At 37.5% G+C, this 16149-nt stretch overlaps 1 protein-coding gene across 1 annotated transcript in view; it reads left to right on the plus strand.

The window, feature by feature from the left end:
• znhit6 (zinc finger HIT-type containing 6) overlaps positions 1-16149 on the plus strand; it is a 54454-nt gene that overhangs the window by 6389 nt on the left and 31916 nt on the right. Inside the window, exons 2-5 of the mRNA XM_022214966.2 lie at positions 2683-2748; positions 10320-10426; positions 10598-10683; positions 14365-14468. Coding sequence (XP_022070658.2) covers positions 2683-2748; positions 10320-10426; positions 10598-10683; positions 14365-14468 — 363 coding nt within the window. The remainder of the gene's footprint in view (positions 1-2682; positions 2749-10319; positions 10427-10597; positions 10684-14364; positions 14469-16149) is intronic.

The following is a 16149-nucleotide window of genomic DNA, read 5'->3' on the forward strand; positions in this document are numbered from 1 at the left end:
TAATAGCTCTTGGAATATTTTTAGCAGATTTTCTAAGAGATAATGGTTGTGAAAGATCAATGTTGGCCTTAACAACACATAACAAGTTGAATGGTGTTTGTAGGTCAAGTTTCCTGTGAGCTATTTCAAAATAAAAGTAATATGCGTAAAATATACACAAACATCACTAATAGCTCTTGGAATATTTTTAGCAGATTTTCTAAGAGATAATGGTTGTGAAAGATCAATGTTGGCCTTAACAACACATAACAAGTTGAATGGTGTCGGTAGGTCAAGTGTCCTGTGAGCTATTTCAAAATAAAACTAAGTAATATGTGTAAAATATGCTCAATGATTACTAATAGCTCTTGGAATATTTTTAGCAGATTTTCTAAGAGATAATGGTTGTGAAAGATCAATGTTGACCTTAACAACAGATAACAAGTTGAATGGTGTTTGTAAGTCAAGTTTCCTGTGAGCTATTTCTAAATAAAACTAAGTAATATGTCTAAAATATACACAATTATTACTTATAATTTTGAGAATATTTTCAGCAGATTTTCTAAGAGATAATGGTTGTGAAAGATCAATGTTGGCCTTAACAACACATAACAAGTTGAATGGTGTCGGTAGGTGAAGTGTCCTGTGAGCTATTTCTAAATAAAACTTAAGTAATATGTCTAAAATATACACAATTATTATTTATAGTTTCGGGAATATTTTTAGCAGATTTTCTAAGAGATAATGGTTGTGAAAGATCAATGTTGACCTTAACAACACATAACAAATTGACTGGTGTCGGTAGGTGAAGTGTCCTGTGAGCTATTTCAAAATAAAACTAAGTAATATGCGTAAAATATACACAAACATCACTAATAGCTCTTGGAATATTTTTAGCAGATTTTCTAAGAGATAATGGTTGTGAAAGATCAATGTTGGCCTTAACAACACATAACAAGTTGAATGGTGTTTGTAGGTCAAGTTTCCTGTGAGCTATTTCAAAATAAAAGTAATATGCGTAAAATATACACAAACATCACTAATAGCTCTTGGAATATTTTTAGCAGATTTTCTAAGAGATAATGGTTGTGAAAGATCAATGTTGACCTTAACAACAGATAACAAGTTGAATGGTGTTTGTAAGTCAAGTTTCCTGTGAGCTATTTCTAAATAAAACTAAGTAATATGTCTAAAATATACACAATTATTACTTATAATTTTGAGAATATTTTCAGCAGATTTTCTAAGAGATAATGGTTGTGAAAGATCAATGTTGGCCTTAACAACACATAACAAGTTGAATGGTGTCGGTAGGTCAAGTGTCCTGTGAGCTATTTCAAAATAAAACTAAGTAATATGTGTAAAATATGCTCAATGATTACTAATAGCTCTTGGAATATTTTTAGCAGATTTTCTAAGAGATAATGGTTGTGAAAGATCAATGTTGACCTTAACAACAGATAACAAGTTGAATGGTGTTTGTAAGTCAAGTTTCCTGTGAGCTATTTCTAAATAAAACTAAGTAATATGTCTAAAATATACACAATTATTACTTATAATTTTGAGAATATTTTCAGCAGATTTTCTTACAGATAATGGTTGTGAAAGATCAATGTTGGCCTTAACAACACATAACAAGTTGAATGGTGTCGGTAGGTCAAGTTATTCCAAAATAAATTGGAGAAATATTTATATCACACTCAATGGACATGCATTTTTTCTGGTATATATTGAAATGTTTTATCTGTTGGACATAATGGTCGTAAAAGAACAGCAGAACACATGACAAATATTTTGTGGTTGGTCGGCTGGAATCTCTGAGAGCAATTTCCAAAAATGGAAATAGAAATAACTCTTGTTGACTGAACACTTCTTCTTTGTGAGGTGTTTTTAAATGCATTTTCTTCTAGATAATGCTTGTGAAAGATGTATAATAAACTTAAACAGACAGTATTTGTATGGGGTTTTTTTTCTCCTTGATTGTCCAAACAGAAAAATCACCGATTGCAATTTTGCGACGGTCCCTAAACGCTCCGGCTGCCGCACGGAACTCCGACGGACATTCAGCGTTGATCCTTTTAGTTTTCGCCACAATCATTGTGGTTGGTGAGTTGATGGCAACAGTGAAATGTCTCTCTGACTTAACTGTACAAAATAATACCAACCTGGCTGGAATTGGTGCGGTTTTCGCGAGGCTATTAAGGCTAGAAACGGAAAAAACAAGCGAATGTCGAATATAAAACCAATTTCACCTCGGTTAGCTAGCTTCAGGTAACAACAACAACACCAAACTACATAACCGTTTTATTTCTATTAGCTGCTCCTCAACTGTAACCTTTTTATATGATTCATCTCTAGAAAATTGGCTGTTGTAATTGCTGACAGTTTCAAATTTTCCCTCCCAGCTGCCTTTGCTTTATTAAATTAATTTGTCAAATGCTCTAATTAATTTTATAACGTTGCTAACTTAACTTTATAATAGTCTTCATGTTGCCATAGTTTGTGTGTGTGTCTACAGCTTTTCTTACTCGGTCTCATTGTAAATGAGGCCCCTATACCTCAATTTAGTCTGATGTTGAACATATATTAGCAGAGTTGTGTATCAGTCAAGACAGCTGTTGATTTGATTGATCATCTTCACTGTTTATCTCAGTTTAGTTGCTTAGTTTTGTGCTTCCTGCTGACATCATGTCTGTCCTGCAGCTGTGGTGTTTGTGGATCAGAGGAGGCCAAGTACAAGTGTCCTGCCTGCCTCACACATTCTTGCGGGTAAGATTATTATACTTCAACGTAAAGTACTTAAATTGCTGTGTGGTGAACAATAGTCAGTCATAATCTGTTTACCGTTATTTCACTTTCTTTTTTTAAAATTGTGAAATACTGAATGCTTTCAACTCTGCAGCCTCCCAAACCTTTTAAATGAGAGTCTAAGGAGGAAAACCATCCTTTAGTCAGAATGTCTTTACAGACATGGGATATGTAATGCTGCTGGCTTCTTCGTCACCTGATAAAGTAATGGATTTTTACATTCAGACATGGGTAACTTCTCGACAGCATACTGACACCCACAATATATAATTCACTTCAGAGTGGATAGTATATCAAGTGATTTATAATATATATGAATGCCTTGATAAAACTCTAACTCTGATCTTGTAGAAGGTTGATCAAACTGGTCAAATAACTAATAACCTTGTTAATTTATGATTTCTCTCATCACTTAATATTTTGTGCTTGTGTAATGATAATCAAACTACCACCTCACCAACAGTAAAATAAGAATATCCCGACAGCTGTGACTGAGCTCAGGATTAAACCAGAGGATGGCCACTATTTATAAATGATTTAACTGCAGCTTATAAGCTCAAACACAGTGTGACTTGTTGTCAGATCCTGATCGATCCTGTATCTGTCTTGAGGATGATATACACTGCCTTGGATTTAACTAAGCAAATAGGTAAGAGCCTTCCACTGGATAATTACTGCAGTGATGAATACGTTTCAGCTGCAACAGCTGGCTGATGCAGTGAGGAGCTTCTCATTTTTTTAAATTACTGAGTTAGAAGACATATCCTGTCTTCCAACAACCATCGTGGTCATGGAAAGGATGTTATTCTTTCTCAGGAGGGTCAAATTATTGTCCTGCATCAAGCAATGAAAACAACTAAGGAGATTTCTTAAACTGCTAAAATCAGGTTAAGAACCGTCCAACGCATTATTGAAACTTGGAAGGACAGTGGTGAACCATCATCCTCGAGGAAGAAATGTGGTCTGATGAGTCCAGATTTACCCTGTTTCAAAGTGATGGGGGCATCAGGGTAAGAAGAGAGGCGGATGAAGTGATGCTCTCATCATGTCTAGTGCCTATAAGTGGGGGTTAGAGTTATGATCTGGGGTTGGTCAGGTTCAGCAACAATTTGTTTCCAAACGAATGAGGTCAGCTGACTACCTGAATATACTGAATGACCAGGTCTTTCCATCAAATTAGTTTTTTTTCCTAATGGCATGGACATGTTCCAAGATGAAGATGTCAGGATTCATGGGGCTCACATTGAGAATGAGTGGATCAGGGAGCATGAGACGTCATTTTCACACATGGATTGACCTCCACAGAGTCCAGACCTCAGGCCCACTGAGAATCTTTGGGATGTGCTGGAGAAGCCTCTCCCATCATCAATGCAAGATCCTGGTGAAGCGATTAATATATCTCTGGAAAGAAACAAATGTTGTGACGTTGCAGATGCTTATTAAAACGATGCCACAGCGAATGAGTGCCGTACTCGAAGCTAAAGGTGGTCCATTGAAATATTAGAATGTGCAATTTCTTTTTTGGCCAGCCAGTGTATATTATAAGTAATAAATGAAGTTACCAGCGCTGTTCTACTTCTGTTTGCCACTGAAGACCGTATCAGGTGTTATTGTTTTTGGGGTATTGTGTGGTCTTTAACATACCAATACCAGAGTGGTAACTACGGACAAAGTAGAAACGTTTTTAATTAATTGTTTTTTTTGTCTGGAGTTTTTCAAAAGGAACAATAATGCTGATTGTCTGACAATTCTGAATATCACTTCTACTTATCAGTCGGACCAATAATCAATCAACTCCTGTTATTTTATTGATACATTTTAATTCTGTTGAATCATCTTTTGCTCATATAGACAAACAAGCATTTTAACTGCCAACGCCAAGGAAAACGACCTTTCTGTGAAGTTACTGCAACTCCAGTAATACATTTAGGCTATGTCTGGTGCTCAACAAACATGTACATAATTGTTACTTATTTCAGTTCTTTAAGTTGGCAGGGAGCACTGGGGGTGCATTGTTATAATAGAATAAAAAATGTGCCATGTTGTTGTAAAACTTGCATTTCATGGGGAAAAACAAACGACTTTAGCTGAACCTAGACTGATTTGTTTGAAACAATCATCCCAAAGCGCTTCGTCTTCCCATGTGTGTCAAATTGCAGTGAGTGAATTTAATTTTACATACTGTCAGTGAATCTGTGTGTATTGAACAGTTTAGTGGTCATAAAGCAAGCAGAACAAGTGAGGTTTAACCACATTTAAGTCCAGCTCAAGTAGTTTACTCTATGCGAACACAAAAAATCACAAATATCTTGAATCACTTGTTTGCAACTTTCACTAAGCCCCTTTGCAGGATTATAGCAGGGCAGTGTAGATTTTAAAACAAAGAAACCAAACCTTTAGTGCCATCAGAAACAAATAATTGTTCTTCACAGTGTTGAAATTGCACATATTTCTGTTAGAGAGTAGATATTTTATCATTTCTGAAAACTACGAAATAGTTTGGATTTTTCTGAATGTAGGTATAATGACTGTTATGACTATTATTGTCACTATTATGTAACGACACATATAGCTTTAAATAATTTTCTGGCTTTGCATTCATGGACATATTTATGATTGACTCTTGGTTGTGGTTTTGTTTTTGCGTGCTGAACTTTACTTTGACTCATGGCCAGCAACAACATGCCACTGGAAACCTTTCCAATCCGTGGCCTACTCCTCAAATTCAATAGATGCTGAAGGATTTACAACTTAACCTTCAAGTAGTAAATGACACAGTAAAGGTCATCTCTGAAACTTTCATTAGGAGTTATCAAAAAGCACCGGTGAATGTCCTTTCCCTTCTCTCATTGTTGCCTGTGGATCTGGGCATCAGTCTGCATTCCTTTTGCATAGTTTCTACAGATACAGTCTCTGTCTGACTCAGGTCAAATACCTGTCTCTCAGCAGGAGTCTGAAAATGGACCTTTTTGAGCTCGGATTAAAACCCAGGATGTTTTTTTGTGTGTGCGCGTGTTTCTAATATTGGAGTCGATAATATTTTACTTCAGGACATCAAAGTCTGTTGAGCATGCAGGTAGCCCGTTGTTAAAAAAGTATTTGTATGTGTTACTTATAAAATTAGCAATACCACTATGTTAAACAGTCTATCACGAGTTTGACTTTTCCACATAGAATCTTGCTTAAGTGAAATACAGAAGTGGTCTCAGCAAACTGTGCTCACTACACTACAAAAAAATACATTTGGTACCATATGCATAACTGTGTGTGTTTATAATCAAATAAATCAATCTTTTTTTTCATTAGAAGTACATACAACCATAGTGCAGGCAAAATGAGATGGCGTTTTACTAGGAATCCAGTAACAGAAGACAAAAAAACATAATTTAAAGTACACACACATCCCTGAGATGTATATTATTATTCTAACAGATAGATTTACTAGATGAAACCAGATACAAACAAGATACGTAATTAAACTTGATGAACTAATTATGTCAGTGTTATTCTTGACTTTTATTTTGATATAACCTACAGAGGCGGTGAAATAAGTCATTTTGCCCACAGTTAGTTTATCTGTCTGTAGCTCTTTTCAGAAAGAAAAAAAAATCACAATTCAGAATCGAATACAAGTCAGACACCAAGGGTGTTTACACATTAGTGTATTTCAGTGTATTCTGCTCTACATTCGGGCTGACTAGGAGGTAGTTCAGAGTCAGCTGATCATTTTGAGTCACAACAGTCCTCTCAGCTACCACTGTTCCACAATTTTTATTGTTCACATTAAAAATTACAGGACTGCTGTGACTCAAATTGCTAATATAGCTAACTATCATTACTTTTGAACTAAAACACAAACAATTTCTAACAAAGCAGACATTGTATGCAGTATGCAGCCTAATCTGAACTATTTCTAAAGAGCATCCACTACATACACACACAGTCAGATCCATAAATATTTGGACATTGACACACCAAATTCCAGATAAAACTACCACACTTGAAATGAACTCGAGACCTTTTTTATAAATGAAATAATGAGGGAATAACACATGCCAGTCCATGGAACAGCTGAGCAGCCACTTGTCCAATTACTTTTGGTCCCTCAAAAAAGGAGGATGTCCTCAAATTAAAGCTGAAAGTCTGCACTTTAAGCACATCTATTGTTTCATTTCAAATCCATTGTGGTAGTGTACAGAGCTGAAAATTGTGTCAATGTCCAAACGTTTATATTCCTGACTATCATTTAGTGCAAGTGTCATACATTTACTGAGAAAAGGCACAGATGTGAGGATTCTAAATCCTTAAAAAGAGGAGAGGCACTCGGTGGGATCCAACACATCCTGGCCGACAGCCAGTACTGATAAATGCACATAATGTTGTTTTTTCTCCCTCTTCATCAGATTAGCATGTTATTGTTGCCCACTGGCAGGTGCAGACATACATATGCAATGGTGTTCTAATGGCCGCAAAATAGGAAAAGCTCTTGAATGTATGCAAGTCGTTTTAAATAAATGTTTGATTTTTTTTACCATTTCCAAACAAAACTATGAACTTACCCAGAGTGTTAATTTAAGACAATATTTCATTTTAAGGCCTTTATCTAGTGTTACAATAGCAACATCTGTCCTAAATTGAAAATGATAATTAAGTTTGTTTGAAATCTCCTTCATCGCTTGTTGTTCAGTGCTGCTTTCGCAGTTGCTTCAAGTAAAAACAGAGTGAAAGCAGTAGAGTTTCAGTTAGTATTGTAGAGGAAGAGGAAAATAAATACGATCAGCTTCTTATCGTTCTATGTTCATATCTGGGCTTATAGTTGATGGATGAGATCAGATAGTTTTCTCTGAATCGTTCTTCCCAACACAGATATTGAATCTCTCTGGAATGAAGATGTCCACTGTAGATAAGGAAGGAAATACGAATATAAATGTGTGTCCACCGGTGCTATTAGTTATTTGTCCAAATTAGTCAGGTGTAATTGCATTTTTACATGTCAAAACAACATGGCTAGTGTTGTTTTCATCTTGAGTCTGTCAGTCTATCTCTCTGTTTGTGTTGTCATGGCAAAATATGGTTCTGGATTCATCTACTGTGGCCAAAACTACCACAAGAGTTGAGTTTTTTTGGAAGGTGTTTATTCATCTTTCTGATTTTGTCAACAATACAATGTTGCTAACATACAAGACACAGTTAGGAGTGTTTGCAGATGTGTGGTTGAGATCAAAATGAAGATCATGTTTGGTCAAACTCATGAGTACAGAATACTCTGATGAATGTGGACAACTAATGAAATCATGTAATAAAAGAAAAGTACTCAGAGAGCACAGTACTCCGCCAAGACTGTTCATTCCTCAATTTGTATATTCAGAAATCACAGCAACATACAGTGCCTTGTGAAAGTATTTGGCCCCCTTGAACTTTTCAACCTTTCGCCACATTTCAGGCTTCAAGCATAAAGATATAAAATTTTAATTTTTTGTCAAGACTCAACAACAAGTGGGACACAATCGTGAAGTGGAATGAAATTTATTGGATATTTTAAACTTTTTTAACAAATAAAAACCTGAAAAGTGGGGTGTGCAATATTATTCGGCCCCCTTGCATTAATACTTTGTAGCGCCACCTTTTGCTGCAATTACAGCTGCAAGTCGCTTGGGGTATGTCTCTATCAGTTTTGCACATCGAGACTGAAATTCTTGCCCATTCTTCCTTGCAAAACAGCTCGAGCTCAGTGAGGTTGGATGGAGAGCGTTTGTGAACAGCAGTCTTCAGCTCTGCCCACAGATTCTCGATTGGATTCAGGTCTGGACTTTGACTTGGTCATTCTAACACCTGGATACGTTTATTTGTGAACCATTCCATTGTAGATTTGGCTTTATGTTTTGGATCATTGTCCTGTTGGAAGATAAATCTCCGTCCCAGTCTCAGGTCTTTTGCAGACTCCAATAGGTTTTCTTCCAGAATGCTCCTGTATTTGGCTCCATTCACCTTCCCATCAATTTTAACCATCTTCCCTGTCCCTGCTGAAGAAAAGCAGGCCCAAACCATGAGGCTGCCACCACCATGTTTGACAGTGGGGATGGTGTGTTCAGGGTGATGAGCTGTGTTGCTTTTACGCCAAACATATCGTTTTGCATTGTGGCCAAAAAGTTCGATTTTGGTTTCATCTGACCAGAGCACCTTCTTCCACATGTTTGGTGTGTCTCCCAGGTGGCTTGTGGCAAACTTTAAATGAGACTTTTTATGGATATCTTTGAGAAATGGCTTTCTTCTTGCCACTCTTCCATAAAGGCCAGATTTGTGCAGTGTACGACTGATTGTTGTCCTATGGACAGACTCTCCCACCTCAGCTGTAGACCTCTGCAGTTCATCCAGAGTGATCATGGGCCTCTTGGCTGCATCTCTGATCAGTCTTCTCCTTGTTCGAGGTGAAAGTTTAGAGGGACGGCCGGGTCTTGGTAGATTTGCAGTGGTCTGATACTCCTTCCATTTCAATATGATTGCTTGCACAGTGCTCCTTGAGATGTTTAAAGCTTGGGAAATCTTTTTGTATCCAAATCCGGCTTTAAACTTCTCCACTACAGTATCTCGGACCTGCCTGGTGTGTTCCTTGGTCTTCATGATGCTCTCTGCACTTTAAACAGAACCCTGAGACTATCACAGAGCAGGTGCATTTATACGGAGACTTGATTACACACAGGTGGATTCTATTTATCATCATCAGTCATTTAGGACAACATTGGATCATTCAGAGATCCTCACTGAACTTCTGGAGTGAGTTTGCTGCACTGAAAGTAAAGGGGCCAAATAATACTGCACACCCCACTTTTCAGTTTTTTATTTGTTAAAAAAGTACAAAATATCCAATAAATTTCATTCCACTTCATGATTGTGTCCCAATTGTTGTTGATTCTTGACAAAAAATTACAATTTTATATCTTTATGTTTGAAGCCTGAAATGTGGCGAAAGGTTGAAAAGTTCAAGGGGGCCGAATACTTTCACAAGGCACTGTAGAGTCTGGCCATTTAATATAGATCGACCCACAAACTAACTAAACAAACAAAAAAAGAACCTTGCATGAGCACAGACATGTGTTCTGCATGCGTACGTTTTGCAGTGTTACCAAATATATAGTGGGTCGAATGAATAGATGCAGGCAACTGACACAGCTTTCAGTTGTTGTCATGGTTACGGTGACGCCATGCTGGCCGCAACATCTCACAATGAGGAATCTTTAACAAATCCAGACTATAAGCTACATTGCTGCCAAAATCTAAAAAGGTGATCCTTGTGTAATTTATGACCTTCCCTGAAAATTCCTGAGTAGGTCTGCTCCGAGGTTAAAATGTCACCATGTTGGTGGGTGTAATGTCATCTGTGTGTTTGACGTCATTCTGAGTACTTCTCTTGTTTTGGCATCTTTTTAGCTTTTCTTTGTGCATTTTGAATGAGCTGAAATGGCATCAAATCATATTTTCTTGAAAGAATTGAAGCATCATGTAACATATTGTGTCCATGCGTATTTTTTCAGCTTGCTGTGTGTGAAGAAACACAAAGAAGATTCAGGATGCAGTGGAGTGAGAAATAAAACTGCATTTGTGACCCTGTCACACTTTGATGAAATGACACTTCTCAGCGGTGAGCTTCTCCTTTCCTTCACTGATATACTGGGGAAGATTTTTGTCTGTGTTTTAACTAAAACGTTGTTTATCTTGGATTTTAGGGCATTTTATCAATGACTGCATTATAAAAATTCATTATTCTCTTTTACTTTGTGTGTTCACTGTTTGTTCTTGGCCTCCACTGTAGATTACAGGTTTCTGGAGGATACTGGACGATTTGCAGATGGAGCTAACAGAGACAACCTCATCCGGGCTCCTCGCACCACTGTGAAAGTGAGTCCTTGATTCATTGCTTACAGTTATCTAGCATGTAGGGCCATTTGACAGAGACTATAAGCTAAAATGAGTTCACCTTTTAGATTTATTTGAGTGCACGCTGCACTTTAAATAAAACTCTGCAAACACAAGGGACAATGTTGTTGCATCAAATGAGAATGTTTATATAGAAATATATATCCTGATATACCACATGGTTAGGTAAGGTTTGACAAATAGCCGTTTCATTTCATTCAAAGAACACACACATTTTTCTCATGTGCAGTGTGGTATACAGTGCTTAGCAAATTCATGAGACCATCACCCAGTGTATGGTGTTTGCCACTGCTGCCCTAAATTAACAGTATTGCTGATTCCCAAAATGTTTTTTTTTTGTATTTCTGTAATGGTTAGTCCACCAGCATGTGCAAGCTCCTTAATCAAAATGGTATCTTTAATGCTTAAATATAATTATTGTTGTTCTCTGAGTTTTCAAATTTACTGTTAAAAATAGCAGAAAAAATAGTAAAACACGTGATTATTTTGTGACTGGAAAGCCAAATTACAGTGATGGGCTTGCATTCATGAACAGAAAAAATAGTTTCAGTGATTGTATGTTTTTCTTGACTAGTTTCTGACTTCTCAAAGAATTCTGGTTTGCTGACTCAAATTAAGGTTTAAAAACATGAATTCAGCTGAATGCAGTTTCACTCCTGTTCAAAATGGTGAAGCGTAGGGAACTCACTGAGAAATGCCCCAGTCAGTATGCGTCTTGGTCACTGATGTTTCCACCCAGATTGTTAGTATGGAATGTGCCAATAAACTGGTATTACATAAAAGTCTTTGTTGGCCTCATAAATCCCATGCCAGTTCAAGCTATTCTCATAAATGCTGACAAATATTTAGCACCAAATTTCAGTTCAGTGCAAAATGCTTGGTTGGAATTAGTCCAACCTACAAATGGACAGATGCACAACATTTAAAGATCAGTTTGAAAGGTGAAAACTTTAGTAACTGAACTTATTTTTGCTTAAATATGATTCCTTTTCAATATATGGCCGAAGGTGTACAAAGCAGACTTGCATAGTATTATGATCATTTCAAGATTCTTTTATAAGATTCTTTATGAATGCAACACCAGTATAAACTTAGCTTTCCATCAGAAGAAACCAGCATAATCTAAATGCCTTTCTCTTTTTGTTTTTATTGCACCATTTGTATAATTTGTGGCTGCACTTATGTAATGCCTGCTGCTGCTGCTCCAAACCGCAGACATTCATTTGTGGAAGAGTTCATACCACCTATTACCTGTGCTGTTACTACAACACAACTCAAGTGACTTTTGATAGCTTGGAGTAATTCATGTTCTTTTATGGGCCTTTTAGAGGCAACGACTGCTTCAGCGGTCACAAATCTATCAAAATAATGAGGCTTACTCTCAGGGAGAGATAAAGGCTTGGCACATGATGAGCTTTGGGATTTGGGTTTCCTCCAGAACATTGCAAGTGCAATAATCTGTTAATAGCCCCATGTTGCCCTAACTTTTAATAAATCTCTTTTACCATCTCTCACCACCAATCCAAAGTTACAAAGGAGCCAGAAAGGAAAAGCTTGTCCTTTCAAATTTAGATGAGGGCTATAAGGAGTTCAAGACATCTTTGTTTTAATTGTTAATGAAACTTGCACAGCTGGATTTATTGATGCAGAACAGATATTTACCTCCGCCAGGAGGTTATGTAATCACCCGAGTTTGTTTGTGTGTGTGTGTGTGTGTGTGTGTGTGTGTGTGTGTGTGTGTGTGTGTGTGTGTGTGTGTGTGTGTCTGTGTGTGTGTCTGTGTGTGTGTCTGTGTGTGTGTCTGTTTGTCTGTTAACAGCATAACTCAAAAAGTCATGGACGGATTTTCACCAAATTTTTACAGGATGTCCGGAAGAGCAAAAGTAACAATCGATTAGATTTTGGAGGTGATCCAAATCACCGTCTGGATCCAGGAATTTTTTGAAGGTCGAAGGACAATTGAGAGATGGCCGCCAGGCCATCTCTCAATTGGACAGAGATCCGTCCAATTGGACAGAATCCGTCCATGACTTTTTGAGTTATGCTGTTAACAGACACACACACACACACACACACAGCCAAACGGCATGGCGGAGATATGCGCTCTCCGAGTGCTTTTCTAGTTGGTATTTAAACATATTTGTTCCTGGAGAAGTTATTTCCTCTCTGAATTTTCCACTGAACTGAAATGTCAGCCTGTGTTTCCAACAGATCTGATGAAGCTTTTTGTTCCATCATGTTTCACTAAACACTTGTTTGTTTGTTTTTTAAGTATGCTGCTGTGATGTATTTGTTAAAGATCTTAGGTTGGTTGGGTTGTGCTTGTTTCTGTGCCTTCCTGGCACTTTTAAAATGTTCTGTAAATCAACCAATCCCTTTGTCTGTGACACTACCCCAGACAAAACATGCTACAGTAATGTTGTATATTCTGTGCAGGGCTGCAACGGGCCATTCTCGGTTAACAATTTTGGTTTGACAAGTTTAAGTTTTATGCCAGATAGAAATCAATATATATATATATATATATCCGCTTGCGACCAAAAATCTTTCAGTAGCGACTCAACTTTTTTATTGGCCGTATTGGTTTGTCTGACATTTAACAGGTCAGTCTGTGTGTGTCTCTGGCGACCTGCCCATGTAGATAAAATCAATCGGTTTCCACTGAATAAATCTTACATTACAACAGCGTTTTTTCACTCTTTTCAACACGTGCCTGTCTGAGTTCCTTTTGCTGCTGCACATTAGTGGGCACTAGAGGTTTCTCTGTGCTTAGCTGCCTCGTGGTGTCTACTGACACATGTGAGGAGTGTAAGGAACACCGATGAACCTTTACCTAGACTCTGCATGTGAAGTGTTTAGGTACCATCTGTAAATTGTAGTGCCAGAAAACGACCCAAGTTACACTCACCTCTTCAAAATGATGAGCCTCTGCCCGCAAATTGTTCATTCCATGCCACCCACCAATGCAAGAAAATTCAGTCTGTGAAAAACACTGGGACATGATGAAACAGCCAGCATTGTGCAGTGCATTTTTTGCAGAGCGTGACCAAGGTTCAGCTTTGAACAGTCCTTTTTTGAGGTCGCAGCCATCGTGTTCAGAATAGAAACATTAAAAAGCACAGCCTCTCGGAGAAACTTGTCCTCTGCTTTGACAGGTGCGTAGCCAACAGAACAGCCCTCACGCTCTGCAGAGTGTCAGTACCAGGCAGTGGCCAGTCTAAACAGTGAGATGCCAGAAATGATAATGTAATTTACCACTGCTTTTATTATAGACAAAGAAGAGCCACATTTTAGCAGCTTTAAGTCCCAGGCGATTACTATGAAACAAAACCAGGTAAATGTACAAAACATGTTCTTGCTCTTTTATTCCTGTTCACAATCATTTACATAATATATTCAGAAATTACTGATATATATATATGGGAACTGACAAGAACAGATAACGTTTAAGTTGTATTGTCAGGGAAAAGTTTGGGGTGCAACTGAGTTATGTGCCGGTAAACCCAAATGAAAAGGTTAAGCGGACTTGTGCAATCAATATATAAAGCTAGTTCTGAGCCCTGTTGATGAATGAAGTTCCATTGTAATACTGTACAACAGTTCTATATTATACTGTATTATCTTGAATATTGTGTTGTCCAGGCGAAGACGCTGGTAGCCAATGCCAGAAAGATGAACATCACTCTGAGGCTCCTGCCCGTCAGCTTCTCTAGGAGCAGAGAAAACTCTACCGTCTTCCTGAGAAAGTAAGAATACAATCCCTCAAATACATTGGACAATATGTTTTTTGTTAATTGCTTGTTCTTTTCTGTGCTGTAATTTGACTAACTAGTGTTGCAGAGAGTACAAAACAAATATGTATTTCTGATATATACAAACATAAAATGTGTGTGTGTGTGTGTGTGTGTGTGTGTGTGTGTGTGTGTGTGTGTGTGTGTGTGTGTGTGTGTGTGTGTATATATATAGCCAGCATTACACAGGTAAATTAACTCTTGAGACATCACTTTTTTATCCTCTTGGGTAATGAGTTGCTCTTCCTTTTTGCCACTATTAAACATGCAAAAATAATATCGCTATATTTTTAAGATAAATGGAAGCCTGTATAAGAAAAAATGTCTTCTTATTTTATCAGTACCATCCTGATATAATTTTGACTATAATGTTATGTTAGTTACCCTTCTCTTGAATAATCATCTCTGGTGTCACAGTTCCATAGAAACAAAGAAGACATGGTCGAACAAACACAAGTATTAGTCATTATTACTTGCATAGTTATTACTATCTATGTTAATGTGTCCATTGAAGCAGCACCTCAAAATGTTAAAGGTCTGCGGTTTGTGATAGTCACAGTCAAAGACATTACTTTGTGATTTTCATAAGTCCTGCTTAACCTGCAGCAAAATGAGCCTCTGATTAGTGATGTTTTACTTTGCCACAGGATGGCACTCTTGTTAAGCCCTAACTGCAGTTACATGTAGGTTATCTAATGGCAGTCTTGTGGATAGTGATGGAACATGAAGGTCTACCAATGTCTAATGAAATATAAGCTACCTGACTCAATTTAGGTATCATTAATATTCATACCAGTCTATGAAACTGTGAGATATGTGTATTACTGCAGTTTGCAGGTTTGCTGTTTATTGTTATATAGTTCTGTTAGGTACAGAGGGGGACCCTTTTTGAACCGATGATGTTTAAGCCATTTTGTTGGTGCTTGACAGCTGTATCAGAATCAGTATATTTCCAGGAAGTGCACAGACACACATGCACACTTGTTGCTGAGGATCAGTGGCACTGTAGTCCACGCTGCAGATAAAACTCACTGTGCAGTGCATTTCCTCCATTACAATACTACCGTACCTCAGTGACAGGAACAATCTGTAAACTACTGCTGGACTGGGTGAATAAAGATCAAGTGTATTTCATATTCTGTAATGATACGTGGCACATTTTAATCAATAATCAATAGACTTTTTGAAGGCAGGGATTTTTGGAAAAGTTTCAAGACATTAAAAATGTATTTGAGTATCATTGCAACCCACCATCGGTCAGTCTATCTTCCTCAGGCTTAGATGTTATAGAATTCACAATCAAACAGACTGAGGGTATTGTATTCTTTGTACCAAATGTATGGCTGGACTACAGATGGATGATAAATTAATCAAAAAAACAACCTGAAGGGTCTTAGTAAGGTGTTAAGCCAACCCATGCACACAGAACAGCTTCGGTGCACCTTTGCATCGATTCTCCAAGTTCCTGGAACTCTACTGGAGGGAAGAACATCATTCTTTCATAAGACATTCCCTCATTTGGTGCTTTAATGGTGGTGGTGAAGAGCCTGGTCTCAAGACGTTGGTCATAAAAGTCAACAGATGTTCGTGTGGCTGGTTATCTGGTGACAGAGAAGACCATTACATATGATTCTTA

This window comes from Acanthochromis polyacanthus, chromosome 4 (genome assembly GCF_021347895.1).
Source record: "Acanthochromis polyacanthus isolate Apoly-LR-REF ecotype Palm Island chromosome 4, KAUST_Apoly_ChrSc, whole genome shotgun sequence".
Taxonomy (NCBI): Eukaryota; Metazoa; Chordata; class Actinopteri; family Pomacentridae; genus Acanthochromis; species Acanthochromis polyacanthus.